The sequence below is a fragment of the Sinocyclocheilus grahami genome, unplaced genomic scaffold, assembly GCF_001515645.1.
Source record: "Sinocyclocheilus grahami isolate Dianchi unplaced genomic scaffold, SAMN03320097.WGS_v1.1 scaffold335.1, whole genome shotgun sequence".
Classification (NCBI taxonomy): domain Eukaryota; kingdom Metazoa; phylum Chordata; class Actinopteri; order Cypriniformes; family Cyprinidae; genus Sinocyclocheilus; species Sinocyclocheilus grahami.
Window position 1 is genome coordinate 1,286,103 of NW_015505514.1, and position 19,113 is coordinate 1,305,215.

The 19,113-nt window shown below is 38.0% G+C and overlaps 2 protein-coding genes across 2 annotated transcripts; one reads left to right on the forward strand and one right to left on the reverse strand.

The window, feature by feature from the left end:
- Window positions 1-1,840: 1,840 nt before the first annotated feature.
- LOC107602815 (adenosine receptor A1) lies at window positions 1,841-6,721 on the forward strand. Its single transcript, XM_016295409.1, has 2 exons — window positions 1,841-2,812; window positions 5,325-6,721. The coding sequence occupies exons 1-2, from the start codon at window positions 2,484-2,486 to the stop codon at window positions 5,983-5,985; spliced, it is 990 nt and encodes a 329-aa protein (XP_016150895.1). The 5' UTR covers window positions 1,841-2,483; the 3' UTR covers window positions 5,986-6,721.
- A 1,402-nt stretch (window positions 6,722-8,123) lies between these two features.
- LOC107602816 (bcl-2-like protein 15) lies at window positions 8,124-17,494 on the reverse strand. The gene is made up of 4 exons (XM_016295410.1): window positions 17,373-17,494; window positions 16,697-16,812; window positions 16,118-16,336; window positions 8,124-8,705 (listed from the first exon to the last, which is right to left on the reverse strand). Exons 1-4 carry the CDS (start codon window positions 17,473-17,475, stop codon window positions 8,676-8,678), a joined length of 468 nt encoding a protein of 155 aa, XP_016150896.1. The 5' UTR covers window positions 17,476-17,494; the 3' UTR covers window positions 8,124-8,675.
- Between the last annotated feature and the right edge of the window lie 1,619 nt (window positions 17,495-19,113).

Here is a 19,113-nt window from a genome sequence, read left to right on the forward strand (position 1 = left end):
TTTCTGTATTTTCTTGCCCCTGAAATACATTTTTAATTATATTTTGGTATGTGAAAGTTGAAACTAAATACATTTTAAATTTCAAACATTTCAATTATCTTTACTGTTTACAGCATACTGTATATTTAGCATATATTTAAAATATATGTGGATGAGAACATTTTGCTGTATGGGGTTACTGGCACAGTAATGAATGGCAGGAAAACATTCTGTAGTAAATTTATGATGTGTCTGCTGTCTGTTTCTGTTTATAAGCAGCCCCGCTGTGCCTCATCTGTACCCCACTGATGGAAACCCTGTTTACCATGACTGCTCAAAGGGGAATCTGGCTCAAAACGTCTAATTTTCGGTGGACACAATAAGGATGACAGCACGCACCGAGCTGCTTGTCTGTGATAGAGGCTTTTGAGAAGGGGTTTATTGAAAGACCAACGCATGGGCACTATCCTGCCATCCATGAAAAGCCATTGGCTCATATAATCAATTCTACTCAACATTCATGAAATCTAGCAGTGTGTGCCGGTGATAGACGTCACTCTGGCTTTGTTTTTCTTTTTTTGTAGAACTGATGGAGGGAGAAAGGACATGAGGAATGACTGGTATTTCCATGCCCTTTATACAGAACACACACAACCAGGAATTTACAGATTGATTTTTCTCTATGCCATTGTCTCCATTATCTCTACTCGCTTTTTCTAACACACTTTTTCAACTTCCCAAAGAGTATTCTTTTTTCCATTTGCATCTTTCTCATCTTTCACTGGTTCTTAACAGTTTTATCTGCCATTACGTTTGGTAGTAGCTACTATTTGTTTGTTTGTTTGCTTGTCCTCAGATCCAAAACTCAATCATTTATAATAATAACTATAAATATAGATTATTGCTACACACTGAAGAGTTTAATCTTAAATAATAAAAAACTATTTTAAACTTTTTGTCAGATATTTATTCATAATGTTCACAATGTGTGATGTGCATAAACATTTATATTTCACTTTGTTTTGTCCTGTTCGAGAACCAGTCATCTAAATATTTGTCCAAGTCTGAGTTTAGAGACCTTCTGAATCAAATCTTTCGTAGGTTATAGTGGTGCAGTAATTCTTTCAGACACATTGCCACACCCTTAGCATAGATTTACCTTCCGAATCAATATTATTTAACGTTTATATTCATATTTAAAAACTGCTGAGCTAGACAGCTTCCTCATGTTAGTCACCCTTTTTCTTCAAAATACAGCTGAAAGAGAACCAACTCTTCTGTTCATGTTGGCAAGCCACTGTAAGCAGTATTATTAGCCTAAAAAGCATTGATGTATGCAGAAGTGTCATGCCCTTTCAAACTGACACGTGCCACCTCTGATTTTTGAGTCATTTGGAAAAACATGTATCCTTAAAATGTAAGTAAATAATGACTGATAATGCTGATATCACCCATTCACAAGCGTAAATATTGTCAGTATTTAATTCAACCTGAAAATTGTGGCATTACCTTATATATATATATAAGGTAGGATATTTCAGTTATAGGCTACTGTAAAAAAAAAAACTGACGTTCTACAGAGAAGAATATTTGTCACATAATCATAACTGGAGTACATTCTACAATAAAATACCATTTTAATTTTTCTACGTAAAAAAATAGCATTTTATTTAATATGTTACTTGCTGTTTCTTAGCAATTGTTTGTGAAATTTAATAGCAATTTATAAGTTATTTATATTAAATATATATGTTTAATTGTTTGCTCGCTTTTCTTTTCTTTTCTTTTTTTTCTCCTTCTAGAGCACCACATGAGCCATGACTGCCACCACTGGCACTTCAAAAAATGAGCTGCAGGATGCACACTTTAAATATCACACTTCATCAAAAGTAGCATAGGCCTACATTTAGCATCCAGCATCGTATTTAGGACAGTCTGAGACGCAAATATAATAGATGTGAATGACAACTTGAGTGATGAACTGATTGGGTTGATCAGGTGCTGTCGCGCTCTCGTAGCATCTGATTGGTGAAGCTTGTATCGGTCGCACCAGCGTGCATGAGGATCCTTTCTGTGGAGCCTTCAAAGTTAAGGGGACAGACCTCGCAGGACTTACCGACATCGATAGACTTATGTACGGGCTTAATTTTAAACCAGATGGAAGCCGCCTTGATTGAAACTCTGGCACAGGTCGCTTCTGATAAACGGTGATTGTGATGTTCGGGAATGTGCTCGTGGTGGGTCTGATTCTGAAGTGACTCATGCTTGTTCACTGTGGAGCTGGACTAACACAGCCGGACATGGATGATCATGGTTCCGCGGACGCATTTCGGAGAGGAAACGCAACTTCTGTTTTCATCCTGCCCCATGTAACTTTGGCACCGACATGTAAACCAGAATAAAGTGACAGGTTGGACATACCGGCTGTCTTTTCATTCAAAAAAGAAGGAAAAAACGGGAATCTTTTATCCTGTTCAACATAAGCGCGTGTACTCCTCGCAAGGATGCCCGGAGTCCTGGGTCTGTACATTGGGATGGAGGTGCTGATTGCCCTTTCCTCGGTCATTGGGAATGTGATGGTGGTCTGGGCTGTGAGAATCAACCGATCACTACGGGACACGACCATTTATTTCATCGTCAGCCTGGCTCTGGCAGACATTGCGGTCGGGGCACTTGTCATTCCTCTGGCTATAACCATAAGCATCGGACTGAAGACTCATTTTTACAGCTGTCTGCTCGTTGCATGTACTGTACTGGTACTAACGCAAAGTTCAATACTCGCCCTCCTGGCTATTGCTATTGACCGCTATCTGAGGGTCAAGATACCAATGAGGTAATGTTGGTTGCTTGAAACTAATTTAACGGGAATTAATTTCCCATTTCCAGTTCTGTTTTCTTTTTCTTAATGCATGATGGTTTCGTGTCATGCATGTGGAGGTTGTACTGAAGTTGACTGTGAAATACTGCTTATCACAAGTCTTAAAGGGATATTTGACCCAAAACGAAATTAAAATCGTCATTTACTTACCCCCTGCTGGAAAACCCCCCCAGCTAAAACCAGCCTAAGCAGGTTGGCTGGTCTTAGCTGGTTTAAGCTGGGTTTTAGCTGGTCTCTCAGCCTGGCCAGCTAAGACCAGCCTGACCAGCTAAGGAAGTGGCCAAAACCCCTCTAAAACCAGCTTTGACCAGCTAAGACCAGGCTGGATGACCAGCTAAAACCAGCCAACCAGCTTAGGCTGTTTTTTTGTGGTTCCAAACCCGTATGACTTTTTTTTCATTCTATGGAACACAGGTTTTAAAGAATGTTAATGCAATTAAAATGTATGTTGTCATGTCGAACCCAAAATCACTACGAAAGTAATCATAACATTGCTTTATGCACTGTATTTCGAGTCTTCTGTAGTCATACAATAGCTCTGTGAGAAACAGGCTGAAATTTTAGTCGTATTTATCATAGTCTTGACAATCTTTTTCTCTGGTGAGGTTTTAAAAGCTGTGACCGGATCATTGAATCAGTGAGTTCGAGCACTTGCCTGGAACAGTTCTAATCGTGAATGAATCATTCAGACCGGTTTTGTGAATTGGATCAACCGAATCATTAGAAAGATCCAAATAATGGCTGAATCAGAACTGCATACTGTACTTACTTTTACTATAACTCAATATGGCAGAATAGTACAATTGTAGCATATGTTCCTGAATTAAGTTAATGTTTTGTTCATAAATCACAAATATTTGTGAACTCTTATGAACATTCCAATGAGATGTAGTGGTGAAAGGCTAAAAAAAAATAGCTATGACTTCAAAAAACTTTGAAATATAGTACACATGAACCACTTTTATAATGTTGTTGTTTTTTTTGTTTTTTTAGCCCTGATATCTTCAGTTACAATTCATTGCCATTACATTCTTTAAAGTCATTTCATTTTCAAGTCCTGCGGGTTGAAACAACATAAGGGTGAATTACATTTTTGGGCGAACTATCCCTTCATGGCAGATTTACGTAAAACAGAAATCAAACATGCATATTGTTTAATTAGAAAGTAATCATAATTGTTTGTCACATTAAAATCTTAATTTAGAGAGATGATTAAGAAACATTGTAGCAAATGAGAAAGAGTAAAAATTAAAAAAAAAGTAGCATCTTTGCTTTCATATCATAGAATGATGATTGACCTGAGTGGGTTTGCCGTGGGCTGCAATGTTTCTGAAATTATTGCTGTGATATAGAATCCACTTTCAAAGTCACCTTCAAACCATGACTATCTCACAGTCCTTAATTTCCTGTCCTGACCATGGCCTCTCGTTGAATGTGAAGTTGGAGTTACCGAGTTTACACATTATATGAGTCAAAACAACTAAAAGACTGTTATGCAGCATTACTTCTGATTGCCTAGAAGAACAGCTGAATGACATACCCTTCCTTTATTTTAAATGTTAAATAAGATTATAACATTCTAGTCTAAGGTAATTACACTGGACAAATGCATAGTTTGTCAAACAAGCTACTAGTGCCAATTTGCCAGCTGAGTGGATGGCATGCTTCACTGGCTTCAATTGTGTTGTCTGAAAAGACCTGCTCTTCACAGAGAATGGACTGTGACTAAATCAAAATGTAATCCTTCTCAACAGAGTTTGTGTAGTCAGATCACCACTTTTAATTTTGATGTCCATGCTATATATCACAGGGATTATTCATTCCAGATAAATCACACATGATGTTCCAAAACAAATTTTGAAAAAAAAATCACTTGTTGGGTTTGTGCTTCCTCAGAAATAGGCCTAATCTTAGTAATTTTCATGGTTCAGCAGCATCCTTTACAAAGCTTCCTCTTTTCTCTCCGTGTTGAAGAGTGTAACAGTTGTAACAGGATGCTCCCATTTATTTCCTCCATAAGGGAATAGATTTTTAACAATAACACCTTTAAAGACAGACTTATTGCGAACTACAAGGTTGATGGTGTATGGTTTTGTTTAAGCTATCAGCCTGCATAATTTGGCCTATTTTTGTTTTTTAATAATCATGTTCAACTGCAGAATTCAAATTGCCTCAGTCTGCTCTTAGTTTATGAAACTATGAAAACCATTTACTTAAATATTTGCATGAGTATTATGCAACAAATTAAAGCCATTGCACAGTCTTGTACCAGTTTTCAAATACTTTTTTGCTTCAAATTAAGGTTTGTAATGTCATTCACCTCGTAGCTGTTAGTTTGGTTAATTGCTCATAACTCTCAGGGCTTTTTAAAAATCTCTATGGGGATGGAAAAAGTAGATGGGCACTGTTGCACTCCACTGGCATCATTGTCTCAGAGTTGTTTAAAGATGTACTTTTTTTCCCACAGCTATAAAAGAGTGGTGACTCCAAAGCGTGCAGGCATTGCAGTGATTGTGTGCTGGATGGTGGCCATCGTAGTCGGCCTGACGCCCATGTTGGGCTGGAACAATCTGGAGAAGCTACGACAGACCAACGGCACCGTGGGTGGTGACCTTCTTGTAACCTGTGAGTTCGAGAATGTCATCAGCATGGAGTACATGGTCTATTTCAACTTCTTCGGATGGGTCCTGCCACCTCTCGTCCTCATGTTGCTCATCTATGCTGAGATCTTCTACATGATCCACAAGCAGCTCAACAAGAAGGTCACCACCAACCAGACCGACCCCACTCGATATTACGGGAAAGAACTCAAGCTCGCGAAATCTCTCGCGCTGGTGCTCTTCTTGTTCGCAGTCAGCTGGTTGCCGTTGCATATCCTGAATTGCATCACTCTCTTCTGCCCTAGTTGTGAAAATTCAGTGACAATTCTTTACGTGGCAATCTTGCTCAGTCATGGTAACTCCGTTGTCAATCCCATTGTGTATGCATTCCGCATTAAGAAATTCCAGAATGCTTTCGTTAAGATCTGGAAACAGTATGTGTGTTGCACGGAGGATCCACATCTGCGCGGTCGGCCCAGCTTTCGCATAGATAGCAAAGAGAGAAGATTGGGGGGCAATGACATCTGACATTTTTTAAAATATGACAGTATAAATGAGTCTACTAGGAAAATGCCTGGGATGTATGCTGTCAGTTTTGAGAATATATTTGCCACAGAAATGGAGAAGATCGAACATTACTGGAAATGTTTCCTTGAAAACTCAGTCAATGGTGCATAATAATGAATTGCATCGTTAGTGAGGGACCATTAAATAAATGAAAGTGGCCTGTTTTAGAGGAATAGCCACAGTTCAACCGGCATTCACATCTGTGGGAAAAATCTTTGATTATGATTTCCTTTTGTGCTGTGGTTCATTCGAATGCGGCTATAACATAAAGGGCTTCATATAATGAGTGCAAAACTGCAGACTCGTAAATGTCAGTGCTTATGAGTACATTAAACCACACTCGTCTTTAGTCAGTAGCGTAAACGCATCTGAGGACTTTGAGAAAAGACATTGAGGATGTGATCTGAGGTAATTTTTATATGCCAGTGAATTCATGTTTGAGAAGTATGGGATTTGTCATTTGCTGCTTTTCAGGATGAACAGGCCTACTTCGTCTTCAAGGGACAGTTTATAAAAATAAAAAAATTCTGTCATTTACACACCCTTGTGTCATTCCAAACCTGTATGAAAAGATATTTTTAAAAATGTCTATAGAATGAAAGTCGGTGGGTTTCAGAATTGTTTTGGACCGCATTGACTTTTATTCTAAACAGCTGAAACATTCATGAAAATATGTTTGTTTAGCAAATGAAAGTCATACAGGTTTGAATATAAGATGACAGAACTTTCATTTTTGAGTGAACTATCCCTTTAAGCAGAACTTTGCGTAATCCTATTGGTCCAATATCAGCAATGTTGCTTTTGCCATATTAGAAAACCTCTTAATTTTTTTAGATGTTTCAGTCTCAGTGAAATAATTTGCCATATTAATACTCATCCCTACTGTATGTTTAACTAAATAACCACTGGAAATTGACGATGTGTTTTCATATTAGTTTTTGTAAGAATAGCACGTTTTTGTGGGGAAATAAGCAATGCAGCCTTCGATTTCACTGCATGATTTTGATATGAAACAAACTGTAGGCGGTTTGCATTTAATATTTAGATTGCTCAAAACTGTGGGCCTGAGAAAAGATAGACAGGAAGGAACCATGAATAAATCAAATTGAGTGATACTGCCGGAGGCCTAATGTTTATTTTTTTGTATTATTATCATTATGCGTTGTTAAAATAAATGATGCATAACCTGTGAGGACAATTGCAGTTGAGTCTTTCAAATGTTCAGGCCTCTCTTTTAAGTTTTAATAAGGCAAGGACATTCAGAGCTTCACCGAAATTGATAATTTCTCAAGTATATTGGAAGAAACTGAAAATTGAGTCACTGAAATTGTGATGTCCTCTGAACGGACCCTGATTTTGATTCGTTGTCCTTGAAAATAGGTGGCAGTGAGTAAAGTGTCCTTTAGACAAGGCCTGATAAATGGTTTGACCTTTTCAAACTGGTCAATCTCAGAAAATACAATCAATTCACACAATTCTTGTGTCGTTTCCTGTGAAACAACCTCTCTCAAACTTCCTGGGTAGATCCTGAAGTAGGATCAAAGCTTACACGGTGACTCGTGTTTCCGCTTCATCAATGGTATTCAGCTGACCTCTGTTTTTCCTTTAGCGTGTGCCAACTGGATAATTTAACTAGTTTAAGTTTATACTTAAGGGTATAAACACTCTGGATTCATTATTTTAATATCAAGTTCAAATGACCCACAAGCTGCAATTACCTGCATCGATCAGTTGAGGCTCTTAATCTAATAGCTGTTAAAAACTGTAACTTAAAGCTACCCGTAATAGCACACTGAGAAGAATTGTGTGTGTTGGGAATAAAGGGTAATCAGATAAAGATATTATCACAGCTTATGGTGGCCACTTCCTCTGTGTGTAATTTTGTTTACTGACAACAAAGCCTGCAGAAGCAATGGTTTTATTTGGCCTAAATGATATAAATGCTATTCTTTTTCCACAAATTGCAGTTGAGAATCACTCTGTGTGAACAGCAGTCACCAGATGGTAACTCGGTATTGTGGTGCCCTCTTGTGAAGGTTTGAAAAAGCGCATTATAATAAGAGTTCATCACTAAGAAAAAGTCACATCAACTAATTTTTATTCAAGTAAAAATAAGCATGCTTATGTTGAATGGCCCAGTCATTATTAGTGAAGTCATTAGCGAGTAATTGTTATTGCCTTATTGTTACTAGGATAGAATAAAACCATAAAATTGCTCAATATGTCCACCCCATATTTATTTTATCTCTTGTGAAGACTAACATTTCACTAATGTTTATTACAGCACACGTGTCCCTATGAGACGGATACATTTGTACAAAGTGCTTCATTTTCAAAGGATTTAAAACACACACTTGTGAGTTACATCAGTGATGTAAAGAAATATGACTACAGAATTTGACAACATCATAAGACACACAAGTCTATTATTAAAAAAAAAAAAAAAAAAAACGTTGGTTGAGAATTCCGGCATCAATTTAAACATTCAATTATCTGTATTAGAGTAAGAAAATGGTAAAAAATTTAATTCTCCATTTTTCTGGCTGTGATTGTCTGAAAAGAGCACCATTTACAGTTTATCCTGTATTACAAATCAAACTTTAGAGAAATGATTGAGGGCCTCTCAGAGAATGAGACAATGAGCTCCAATCTCAACACATGCTGCTCACAGAGACAGAGACCTGGAAAAGAAAAACAACAACAACAATTAGACAATCTGTGTTTAACAACAGCAAAATAAATCTGGGGGAAAATGAGTCATAATGGTTATACAAGTATGATTACTATTTTTTTATTATATTGACTTCTAATTATATATATATATATATATATATATATATATATACACACACACACACATACACACACACACACACACACACACAGTGCCTTGTGAAAGTATTCATACCCCTTAATTTTTTCCCCCTTTTATGTTGCTGCCGTATGTTAAAATGCTTTAAATTACTTTTTTCCCCCACATCAATCTACACTCCACACACCATAATGGCAAAGCAAAAACCAGGTTTTTAATGTCTTTGCAAATTTGTTAAAAATAAAAAAAACATACATGATTCAAAATGATTCAACTTAAATGATTGCATAAGTATCTGGGACAGTTGAAATTTAGCTCAGGAGCATTCATATCGCTTGTAGATGTTACTACACTTCAAGTAAAGTTAAACTGTGGCAAATTCAAATGAATGGATATGATTTGGAAAGGCACACACCTCTCAATAAAAGGCCTAACAGCTGACAACGCATAGAGTAAAAACTAAGCCCTGAGGTCAAAAACAGGATTGCCTCAAGCCACACATGTGGGGAAGAGTTCTGCTACATTGAAAAAATTGTGCTGCATCGAAGGTTAGCAGAAGTATGTAGTCTCCATTACTCTTAGTGGACGAAATTTGAAACAACCAGGACTCTTCCTAGAGCCGACAGCCTCCTGACCAAACTGAGCAATCAGTGGAGAAGGGCTTTGGTTAGACTGGTGACCAATAACCTGATGGTCACTCTAGTTGAGCTCTATGATCATATGTGGAGATAGGAGAAACCTACAGAAGGACAAACATCAATGCAACACTCCACCAATCTGGTCTTTATGGCGGTGTGGCCAAACTCAATCCTTTCCTTAGTGAAGAAATAAGAAAACACACTTGGAATTTGCAAAAAAGCAGCTAAAGACACCTCAGATTGTGAGAAACAAGAGTCTCTGGTCTGATGAAACTCAATTCTAAGCATCATATTTGAAGGAAACCAGGCACTGCTCATCACCTGCAGAGTAACATCCCAACAGTAAAGTGTGCTGGTAGCAGCCTCATGCTGAGGGGTTGTTTTTCAGCGGCAGGGACTGACTCGTCAGAGTAGAAGGAAAGCTCAATGCAGCTAAATATAGAGATAGCCTTAATGAAAACCCAGTCCAGAGCATTCAGAACCTCAGACTGGGCAGAAGGTTTACCTTCCAACAGGACAATGACCCTAAGCACAGTTTTAGTTTAACATATTGCAGCAAGATAAAACGTGAAAAAAAAAGCAAGGGGTATGAATACTTTCGCAAGGCACTATATATATATATATATATATATAGGAAAAAAATAGTGGAAAAAATAAGTTTTTGCATTAGGTAATTAAGCATCCCAAAATGAAATTAAAAACAAACAGAATGCAGTGCTAATGTATTGTGGTCATGTACAGTTGGGTGCGTGGTGGGATTTGGGGCCTAACATACAGTTTTTATTTGTAAAAAGTGTAGAATACAATAAGAATCTGTTTAGTGACACATGAAAAACTGAGGTGAACTATATAGAGCTCAGTCAGAGTAGCACCATATTTAATTCTTGACAGGAATGAAAACGAGATAGAGAGGGAATGAAAATTACGTGAGCTATGCCCTTTACATTGTGTGCCACTGTAAAGACTTCAAATGTATAGTTCACCCAAAAATGAAAATTCTGTCATTAATTACTCACCCTCATATCGTTCCAAACCCGTAAGACCTTCGTTTATCTTCAGAACTCAAATTAAGATATTTTTGATGAAATCCGAGAGCTTGCTGACTCTGCATAGACAGCAACCCAACTGACACATTCAAGGCCCAGAAAGGCAGTAAGGACATCGTTAAAATAGTCCATGTGACATCAGTGGTTCAACCAGTGGTGAGGCTACAGGTGGGCATGGGCCCACACACTTTCAACTGAAGCCCACCCAATGAGAAGTTGGTAATTTTCCAAATGGATGTAATTTATTAAACAATAATAATAACAAACGTCTTATTTCATTATAACTTTAAATATGTAGTTTTAAAAATATTAAACAGAGTTTTCATGGTCAAATTCAGGCAGTTTCCGTCTACAGATTAAACCAGACCACCTGCGAGTGATGGATTTATATATCGTAAACTTCTGAGCCAAGTGTGTTTGAAGCATCATATTAGCATAGGTACAATTTGATCTGCTAAACAGATGCATCTTTTGCGGAAAGAAACACATAAACGTTGTACTGGATACTGTTCTCCACAACAAACTGCATATTTGCAGCTGCTGTGCTCATTTCTACAGTCCTCAACGTTTACTCTCCTTTGAACACAAACTGACAAAAAGACACTTTATTATGAGATCATCTGCAAAGCCCCGTTGTCTCAGACTGAGGTAATGCTTTACAATAAACTTCCTTTAGTTAACATTACTTAATGCATAAACTAACATTAACAATGAGCCACATTTGTTACATTATTTCTTTGTTAACAATATATATCTTTGTTTACATTATAGTAAATAAAAATACAACTGTTCGTTAGCTCAGGTATGAATGTTAACAGATCTCTTTTCTGTCAAAAATACTAGAAAAGGTAGTATCCTCTCAGCTATGTTCCCGGCCCGACGAAACATAATTCGCAAAACTAACAGAATGCATAGCTGATAAAAAACTGGATGACTAGTAATTTCCTACTGCTTAATTGTGAAAAAACAGAGCTGTTCATTATCAAAAACCTTTGCATGTAATAATCTAGAACACTGTCTAACACTTAATGGCTGTGCTGTCAATTCTTCATCATCAGTTAGGAACCTAGGTGTGCTATTTGATAGCAATCTTTCCTTTGAAAACCATGTTTCTAGCATTTGTAAAACCGCATTTTTCCATCTAAAAAATACCTCTAAATTATGACCTATGCTCTCAATGTCAAATGCAGAAATGTTAATTCATGCGTTCATGACCTCAACGTTAGATTATTGTAATGCTTTATTGGGTGGTTGCTCTGGAAGTATGACCATATTAGCCCAGTTCTGTCAACTCTGGACTGGCTCCCTATTAAACATTGTATACATTTTAAAATCTTGCTAATTACTTATAAAGCCCTGAATAGTTTAGCTCCTCAGTACTTGAGCGAGCTCTTATCGCATTATTGTCTTTCATGTCCACTGCAATCTCAAAACTCTGGCCATTTGATAATAACTAGAATATCAAAATCAACTGTGGGCGGCAGATCCTTTTCCTATTTAGCACCCAAAATCTGGAACAATCTACTTAGTGTTGTTCGGGAGGCAGACACACTCTGTCAGTTTAAATCTAGATTAAAGACCCATCTCTTTAACCTGGCATACAAATAACACACAATCACTTTTCTATAATTCAAATCCAATAAAGGATTGTTAGGCTGCATTAATTAGGTCAACTGGAACCAGGAACACTTCCCATAACACCCAATTGTTACATCATAAGAAGAATGGCATCTACGCTAATATTAGTGTGTTTTATTCTTATTCCGAGGTCACCGTAGCCACCCAGATCCAGTCTTTATCCAGATCAGATGGTGGATCAGCACCTAGAGACAACCTCTACAGCCCTGAATGTAAGCGGAGACCATGTAGATGAGCCCCAGAGACAGATCCCCTGTGAAGACCTCATCAACTAGACGGCAATCGGGACAAGAGAACCAAACGAGTCCTCTGCACAATCTGACCTGTGTTGCAGCCTGGAATTAAACCACACCATGCTGGTTTAGTCTAGCCAGAGGTTTTCTCCATTTCTGTCACTGATGGAGTTTTGGTTCCTTGCTACTGTCGCCTTTGGCTTGCTTAGTTGGGGACACAATTTCTGGCAATATTGTCGGCTTGATTGCACAAACACTATTGGAAGAGAGCTGAACTGAATGACATCACTGAATCATCAATGAACTGACTATAACTGAAAAACTGACTGTTTGTTATTGTCCTCTTGCATTATTGACAAACTATTTTCCTGATTGACACAATCTGAATTGTATAAAGCGCTATATAAATAAAGGTGACTTGACAACGTTTGATTTTAATAATATATTAGTAAATGTTGAAATTAATGCTAATCAATGCTTTATAAGCACCTTTGTGACCTGGTTTTATGTAGGCCCACCCACTTAAACATTTCTGGCCTCGCCCCTGGGTTCAACTGTAATTTTATAAAGCTACGAGAATACTTTTTGAGCATAAACAAAAACATTTAAAATAACAACTTTATTCAGCAATTTCTTCTCTTCTGTGTCAGTCTCCGTCGCCATTCGCAGGAGTACCATGATGTATGCGTGTGGTGCTGCTAACAAAGGAGCCGGCGTTCTGAAGTAGAACCCGGATGTGCTGCGCCTTGTTTTGCAAGCAGAGGAAAGCTCATGCATGGTATTGTCACGAACATGTCGAAGACTGACACGGAAGAGAAGAAATTGTTGAACGAAGTCATTATTTTTGTTATCTTTGCGCACAAAAAATATTCTCGTAGCGCCATAACATTACGGTTGAACCACTGATGTCACATGGACTATTTTAACGATGTCTTTACTACCTTTTTTGGGCCTTCAATGTGTCAGATGTGCTGCTGTCTATGCAGGGTCATAAAGCTCTCAGATTTCAACAAAATATCTTAATTTGTTTTCCAAAGATGAACGAAGGTCTTATGGGTGGGTGAGTAATTAATGACAGAATTTTCATTTTTGGGTGAACTATACCTTTGAGTCTATCCGTCACAGCTGTGTTAAATTCAATATGGTTCTATAATTCAAATCCAATAAAGGATTGTTAGGCTGCATTAATTAGGTCAACTGGAACCAGGAACACTTCCCATAACACCCAATTGTTACATCATAAGAAGAATGGCATCTACGCTAATATTAGTGTGTTTTATTCTTATTCCGAGGTCACCGTAGCCACCCAGATCCAGTCTTTATCCAGATCAGATGGTGGATCAGCACCTAGAGACAACCTCTACAGCCCTGAATGTAAGCGGAGACCATGTAGATGAGCCCCAGAGACAGATCCCCTGTGAAGACCTCATCAACTAGACGGCAATCGGGACAAGAGAACCAAACGAGTCCTCTGCACAATCTGACCTGTGTTGCAGCCTGGAATTAAACCACACCATGCTGGTTTAGTCTAGCCAGAGGTTTTCTCCATTTCTGTCACTGATGGAGTTTTGGTTCCTTGCTACTGTCGCCTTTGGCTTGCTTAGTTGGGGACACAATTTCTGGCAATATTGTCGGCTTGATTGCACAAACACTATTGGAAGAGAGCTGAACTGAATGACATCACTGAATCATCAATGAACTGACTATAACTGAAAAACTGACTGTTTGTTATTGTCCTCTTGCATTATTGACAAACTATTTTCCTGATTGACACAATCTGAATTGTATAAAGCGCTATATAAATAAAGGTGACTTGACAACGTTTGATTTTAATAATATATTAGTAAATGTTGAAATTAATGCTAATCAATGCTTTATAAGCACCTTTGTGACCTGGTTTTATGTAGGCCCACCCACTTAAACATTTCTGGCCTCGCCCCTGGGTTCAACTGTAATTTTATAAAGCTACGAGAATACTTTTTGAGCATAAACAAAAACATTTAAAATAACAACTTTATTCAGCAATTTCTTCTCTTCTGTGTCAGTCTCCGTCGCCATTCGCAGGAGTACCATGATGTATGCGTGTGGTGCTGCTAACAAAGGAGCCGGCGTTCTGAAGTAGAACCCGGATGTGCTGCGCCTTGTTTTGCAAGCAGAGGAAAGCTCATGCATGGTATTGTCACGAACATGTCGAAGACTGACACGGAAGAGAAGAAATTGTTGAACGAAGTCATTATTTTTGTTATCTTTGCGCACAAAAAATATTCTCGTAGCGCCATAACATTACGGTTGAACCACTGATGTCACATGGACTATTTTAACGATGTCTTTACTACCTTTTTTGGGCCTTCAATGTGTCAGATGTGCTGCTGTCTATGCAGGGTCATAAAGCTCTCAGATTTCAACAAAATATCTTAATTTGTTTTCCAAAGATGAACGAAGGTCTTATGGGTGGGTGAGTAATTAATGACAGAATTTTCATTTTTGGGTGAACTATACCTTTGAGTCTATCCGTCACAGCTGTGTTAAATTCAATATGGTGTCTAACCTGACTGAGGTCGATTGTATTGTGCATTTGAGTTAAACTTGACCGCATCGGTTGTACTGACTAGATTCAGTAGTTTTCGGTGACTGGGTTATGCCAGTCTCTGATCTTCCTACTTGGAGTCAAACCATGTGTGAATGTTGACATGTCTCTAGTTCACATAACCAAGTGCTGCTTAAACCATTTAGGGTTAATGTTACGGGTACTGTTACGAGGACTAGATCTGCTGGAGCTGTCTTTAGATCAGGGATGTCCAATTCTGGTCCAGGAGAGACACTTTCCTACAGAGTTTAGCTCCAACTGGGGCTAGATCTAAACTCTGCAGGAAGGTGGCCCTCCAGGAACAGGCCTGTACACCCCTGCTTCAGATGCTTTGGCTTAGAGTTAATTTCCTCAATGAAAACTATGATGAAAAATATTTGTTGATGATGGCTAAGATGAGACAAAGACGAGATCATGCTGACATCACTAAACACTAACTGTGACTATAACAACATGCAATATCATTGACAAAAAAAGACAGGACTAAAATGTAGATTAAAACATAAAAGTGCTCTATACGTTTTTCTATTTTCTTTTGTAAAGTCTTTTTTGTTGTTGTTTTGATAGAAAGACATGAATATAATTTGAAATTATAGACATGAATATTAGGAATGACACTGCCGCAGCTTTTGAAAGAAGATTTTGAGTTTTACCAGCTTTCAGAAAGTAGAGAGTGTGTTTATATTTATGATCATATAACACATTCGAGAAACTACACTACACTTAAAAATAAAGGTGCTTCAAAAGGTTCTTCAAGCGATGCCATAGAAGAACCATTTTTGGTTCCACAAAGAACCATTCAGTCAAAGGTTCTTTAAAGAACCATCTCTTTCTTACCTTTTTGTAATCTGAAGAACCTTCTTTCGCCACAAAGAACCTTCTGTGAAACAGAAAGGTTCTTCAGATGTTAAAGGTTCTTTATGGAACCATTTAGACAAAAAGGTTCTTCTATGGCACCGTGAAGCACCTTTATTTTTAAGAGTGTAGATAAGGTAAAGTAACCATGTCTATGGTTATACAGTGGGTACGGAAAGTATTCAGACCCCCTTAAATTTTTCACTCTTTGTTATATTGCAGCCATTTGCTAAAATCATTTGTTAATTTTTTTTCCTCATTAATGTACACACAGCACTTCTTACCCAGCCCCCTTGCTCTGCAATCCAGTTTGTTAGACGGTTGTTTACGAATCCCATCATAGCGACCTCAACTACATTCGTCATGGCAGGGCAGTTTTTCTTCATAAAGAGTCCCAGTGTGATGGCAGCCTTGAGGAGCTGCTTCTCTGAGGCCACTTCTGCTCTTTCCACAACCCACATCTTACACAAGCTGTCCACGCTATCACTAAACACAGTCACCACCTAGAGGACAGACATGTCAGAGGCTACAGATGCCAAATGTCAAACGTGGTTAAAACATGTGGTTAAAACATGTAGTTGCCATGCAATTAAAGCAAAAAGGCTTAGCTATCAGTCCCAAACAGGAAATACTGCATACTTTTTGAGGCTGCTCAAGAAGTTTCACTTTTACTAGGTTCAGAGAAGAGAACGAAACGTGAAGATATCAACTCCACTGCTTTACAGCAGCCTACAGTTATTGCCTGTAATTATGAGTGGACCAGGAACAAAGTTACACTGATAAAATATCCAATGTTCACAAAGTGATACAAACATTCTTCAGATTAGTTGATCAGTGTCTGAAGAAAGACCATTTGGACTCACCTGATCGGCTGCAGCTCCCTGTACATTCTTCATCAGCGGCTGGATCACTTTCTCATCATAATCGTCACCCAGTTCCCTGAGCTTATGGGCTATTTTTACAGGGTCAAATGAGTTCTCTGCAGAACAAGTAGCTAAGATTTCATTTATGATAGATTTAAAATAATGTATCTGGTTATTGTGCACTTACATGACAAGAGAGAAAACATTTAAGGATGTTGTCATAATAGCAATTTTTTTAAATTGTGTACATTTTAATAAGGTGTTTACATCGTTAAATCAGTGTTTCAACTGTGTACAACATCAATAAATCAGCTTGTAAACAATGTCACATAGTTAGATTTTAATAAATACATGTACTATATTATATATTTTTACTTAACCTGTTAGTGGTATTTATTGTATGTAGAAAACAATGTCAGGAAAACATATTATGACGTTTAAATATGTATATTTAAACAACGAAGTGGAGTAGAAACTTTAAGAGGTTGATATAAAAACTGCCTTATGTGCATTTGATTTGAGTTTTGATTATTACATCTAAAATTGATGTGTTTCAAAAATAAGGTCAGCTATGCAAGGTGTGAGCAAGGCATTGTTTACACGTATGTTCAAAAGAGGCAACGCCTTTTCGTAGAATGACTCGAATAATACATAGAAATCAAAGTGGAACACTTACCATCTTCAGGACCATCAGTCTCCACCATATCAACATCTCGCTCATTTTGTAATAGGCAGTGTATGACGTGATATGTTTGTTTCTGAATGCCAGCTGCCGCCATCGCGTTTACCGGTGTTACAGTATATTCAGTTCCTTTGATGGTTCCACTGGGTGGCGCCTGTATGGAGATTCATGTTGTGGGCGTGTCCTTGAGGCAACGCGCAAACGAATGGGACTGAAATGTACACATTGTTCAAATCGCATAAAGCAGCTGCTTCCTTCCTTGTTATAGTGACATTTATTTAATTTAACTTGTATGTTCTATACCCTACAACAGGGTTTCCGAAACTGGGGCTTGTGAGTTGAAGAAAAGTTGAATTTTAATGTTCTATTATTTGATTAGAAATACAGTAAAACAGCAAAATGAAAAAGAAAAAAAAACGTATCCTTTTTAATATATTTTAAAATGTAATTTATTCTTGTGATGGCAACTCTGCATTTTCAGTGTCACGTGATCCTTCATAAATCATTCTAATATGCTGATTTGGAGCTCAAGAAACATTTCTTCTTATTATCAATGTTTGAAAACAGTTTTTACTACATATTTTTGTTGAAACCATAATACATTAGCTTTTGCTGGCAAAACAGCCCTGACCCATCGAGGCATTGGCTCCACTAGACCCCTGAAGGTGTGCAAGATGTTAGCAGCAGATCCTTTAAGTCCTGTAAGTTGCAAGGTGAGGCCTCCATGGATCGGACTTGTTGGTTCAGCACATCCCACAGATAATCGATTGGATTGAGATCTGGGGAATTTGGACCATTCCTGAACCATTTTCGTTTTGTGGCAGGACGCATTATCCTGCTGAAAGAGGCCACATGGGAATACAGTTTCCATGAAAGGGTGTACATGGTTTGCAACAATGCTTCGGTAGGTGGTATATGACCCAAGGTTTCCCAGCAGAACATTGCCCAAAGCATCACACTGCCTCCACCGGCATAGTGCATTCTGGTGCCATGTGTTCCCCAGGTAAGCAACGCACACGCACCCAGCCATCCACGTGATGTAAAAGAAAACGTGGTTAATCAGACCAGGCCACCTTCTTCCATTGCTCCATGCTTTGCTGAGAGATGGAGAGGCAATGACGGGAACAGGTTTTACAGGAACCTCTGGACCATGAGAAGATCTTCTGGGATCACAACAACAATTACATGGAGCTTTTCCACAAAGTTGGCTGTGACAGGGCAATTTTGGGACTGCTAGACACTAGGCTTGTCATCCCTGCAAGATGCTTTAGAGTGGAGGGAACTCTGAAACTGTGGCGGGAAGTAGTGCAAATAAAATTTCCATTTCATTTGGATTTGACTTGTAAATATGAAGATACTTCTTTATGCTATCTATACACTATTTTTAGGTTTTCTTTAGGATGATCGAGTAAGAATGATTTTATGAGCCTCTGTTTTAGCTGTAACAAATATTTGTAGTATAATATGATATGATGATATGATGATAGGTTCACTTTAAATCTAATTGTTATAGTTTGATCTTTCTTTCCTATTTCTGTAATGAGTTAATAATCCTGCACCGCCTCCGCTCTGCTTGCACATGCAGTGTGAAACCGGTGTAAGAGTGAAACGATTTGATTATCAGTTAATTCTTAATCATATAATTAATCTGCAAATCTTTCTTTCGCTGTTAGTGCACATGCAGGTACAAACGCAAAAGCCTGAGTCTCGCTGTATCGCTCAGGCTGCACTGCAG

Coding starts and splice junctions, on each gene's coding strand:
- LOC107602815 (XM_016295409.1), top strand. CDS start 2,484: ATGCCCGGAGTCCTGGGTCTGTACATTGGGATGGAGGTGCTGATTGCC. Junction 2,813..5,324: donor AGGGTCAAGATACCAATGAG/GTAATGTTGGTT, acceptor TTTTTCCCACAG/CTATAAAAGAGTGGTGACTC.
- LOC107602816 (XM_016295410.1), bottom strand. CDS start 17,475: ATGGCGGCAGCTGGCATTCAGAAACAAACATATCACGTCATACACTGC. Junction 16,337..16,696: donor AGGGAGCTGCAGCCGATCAG/GTGAGTCCAAAT, acceptor TCTGTCCTCTAG/GTGGTGACTGTGTTTAGTGA. Junction 8,706..16,117: donor TTGCAGAGCAAGGGGGCTGG/GTAAGAAGTGCT, acceptor TTTCTTTTCCAG/GTCTCTGTCTCTGTGAGCAG.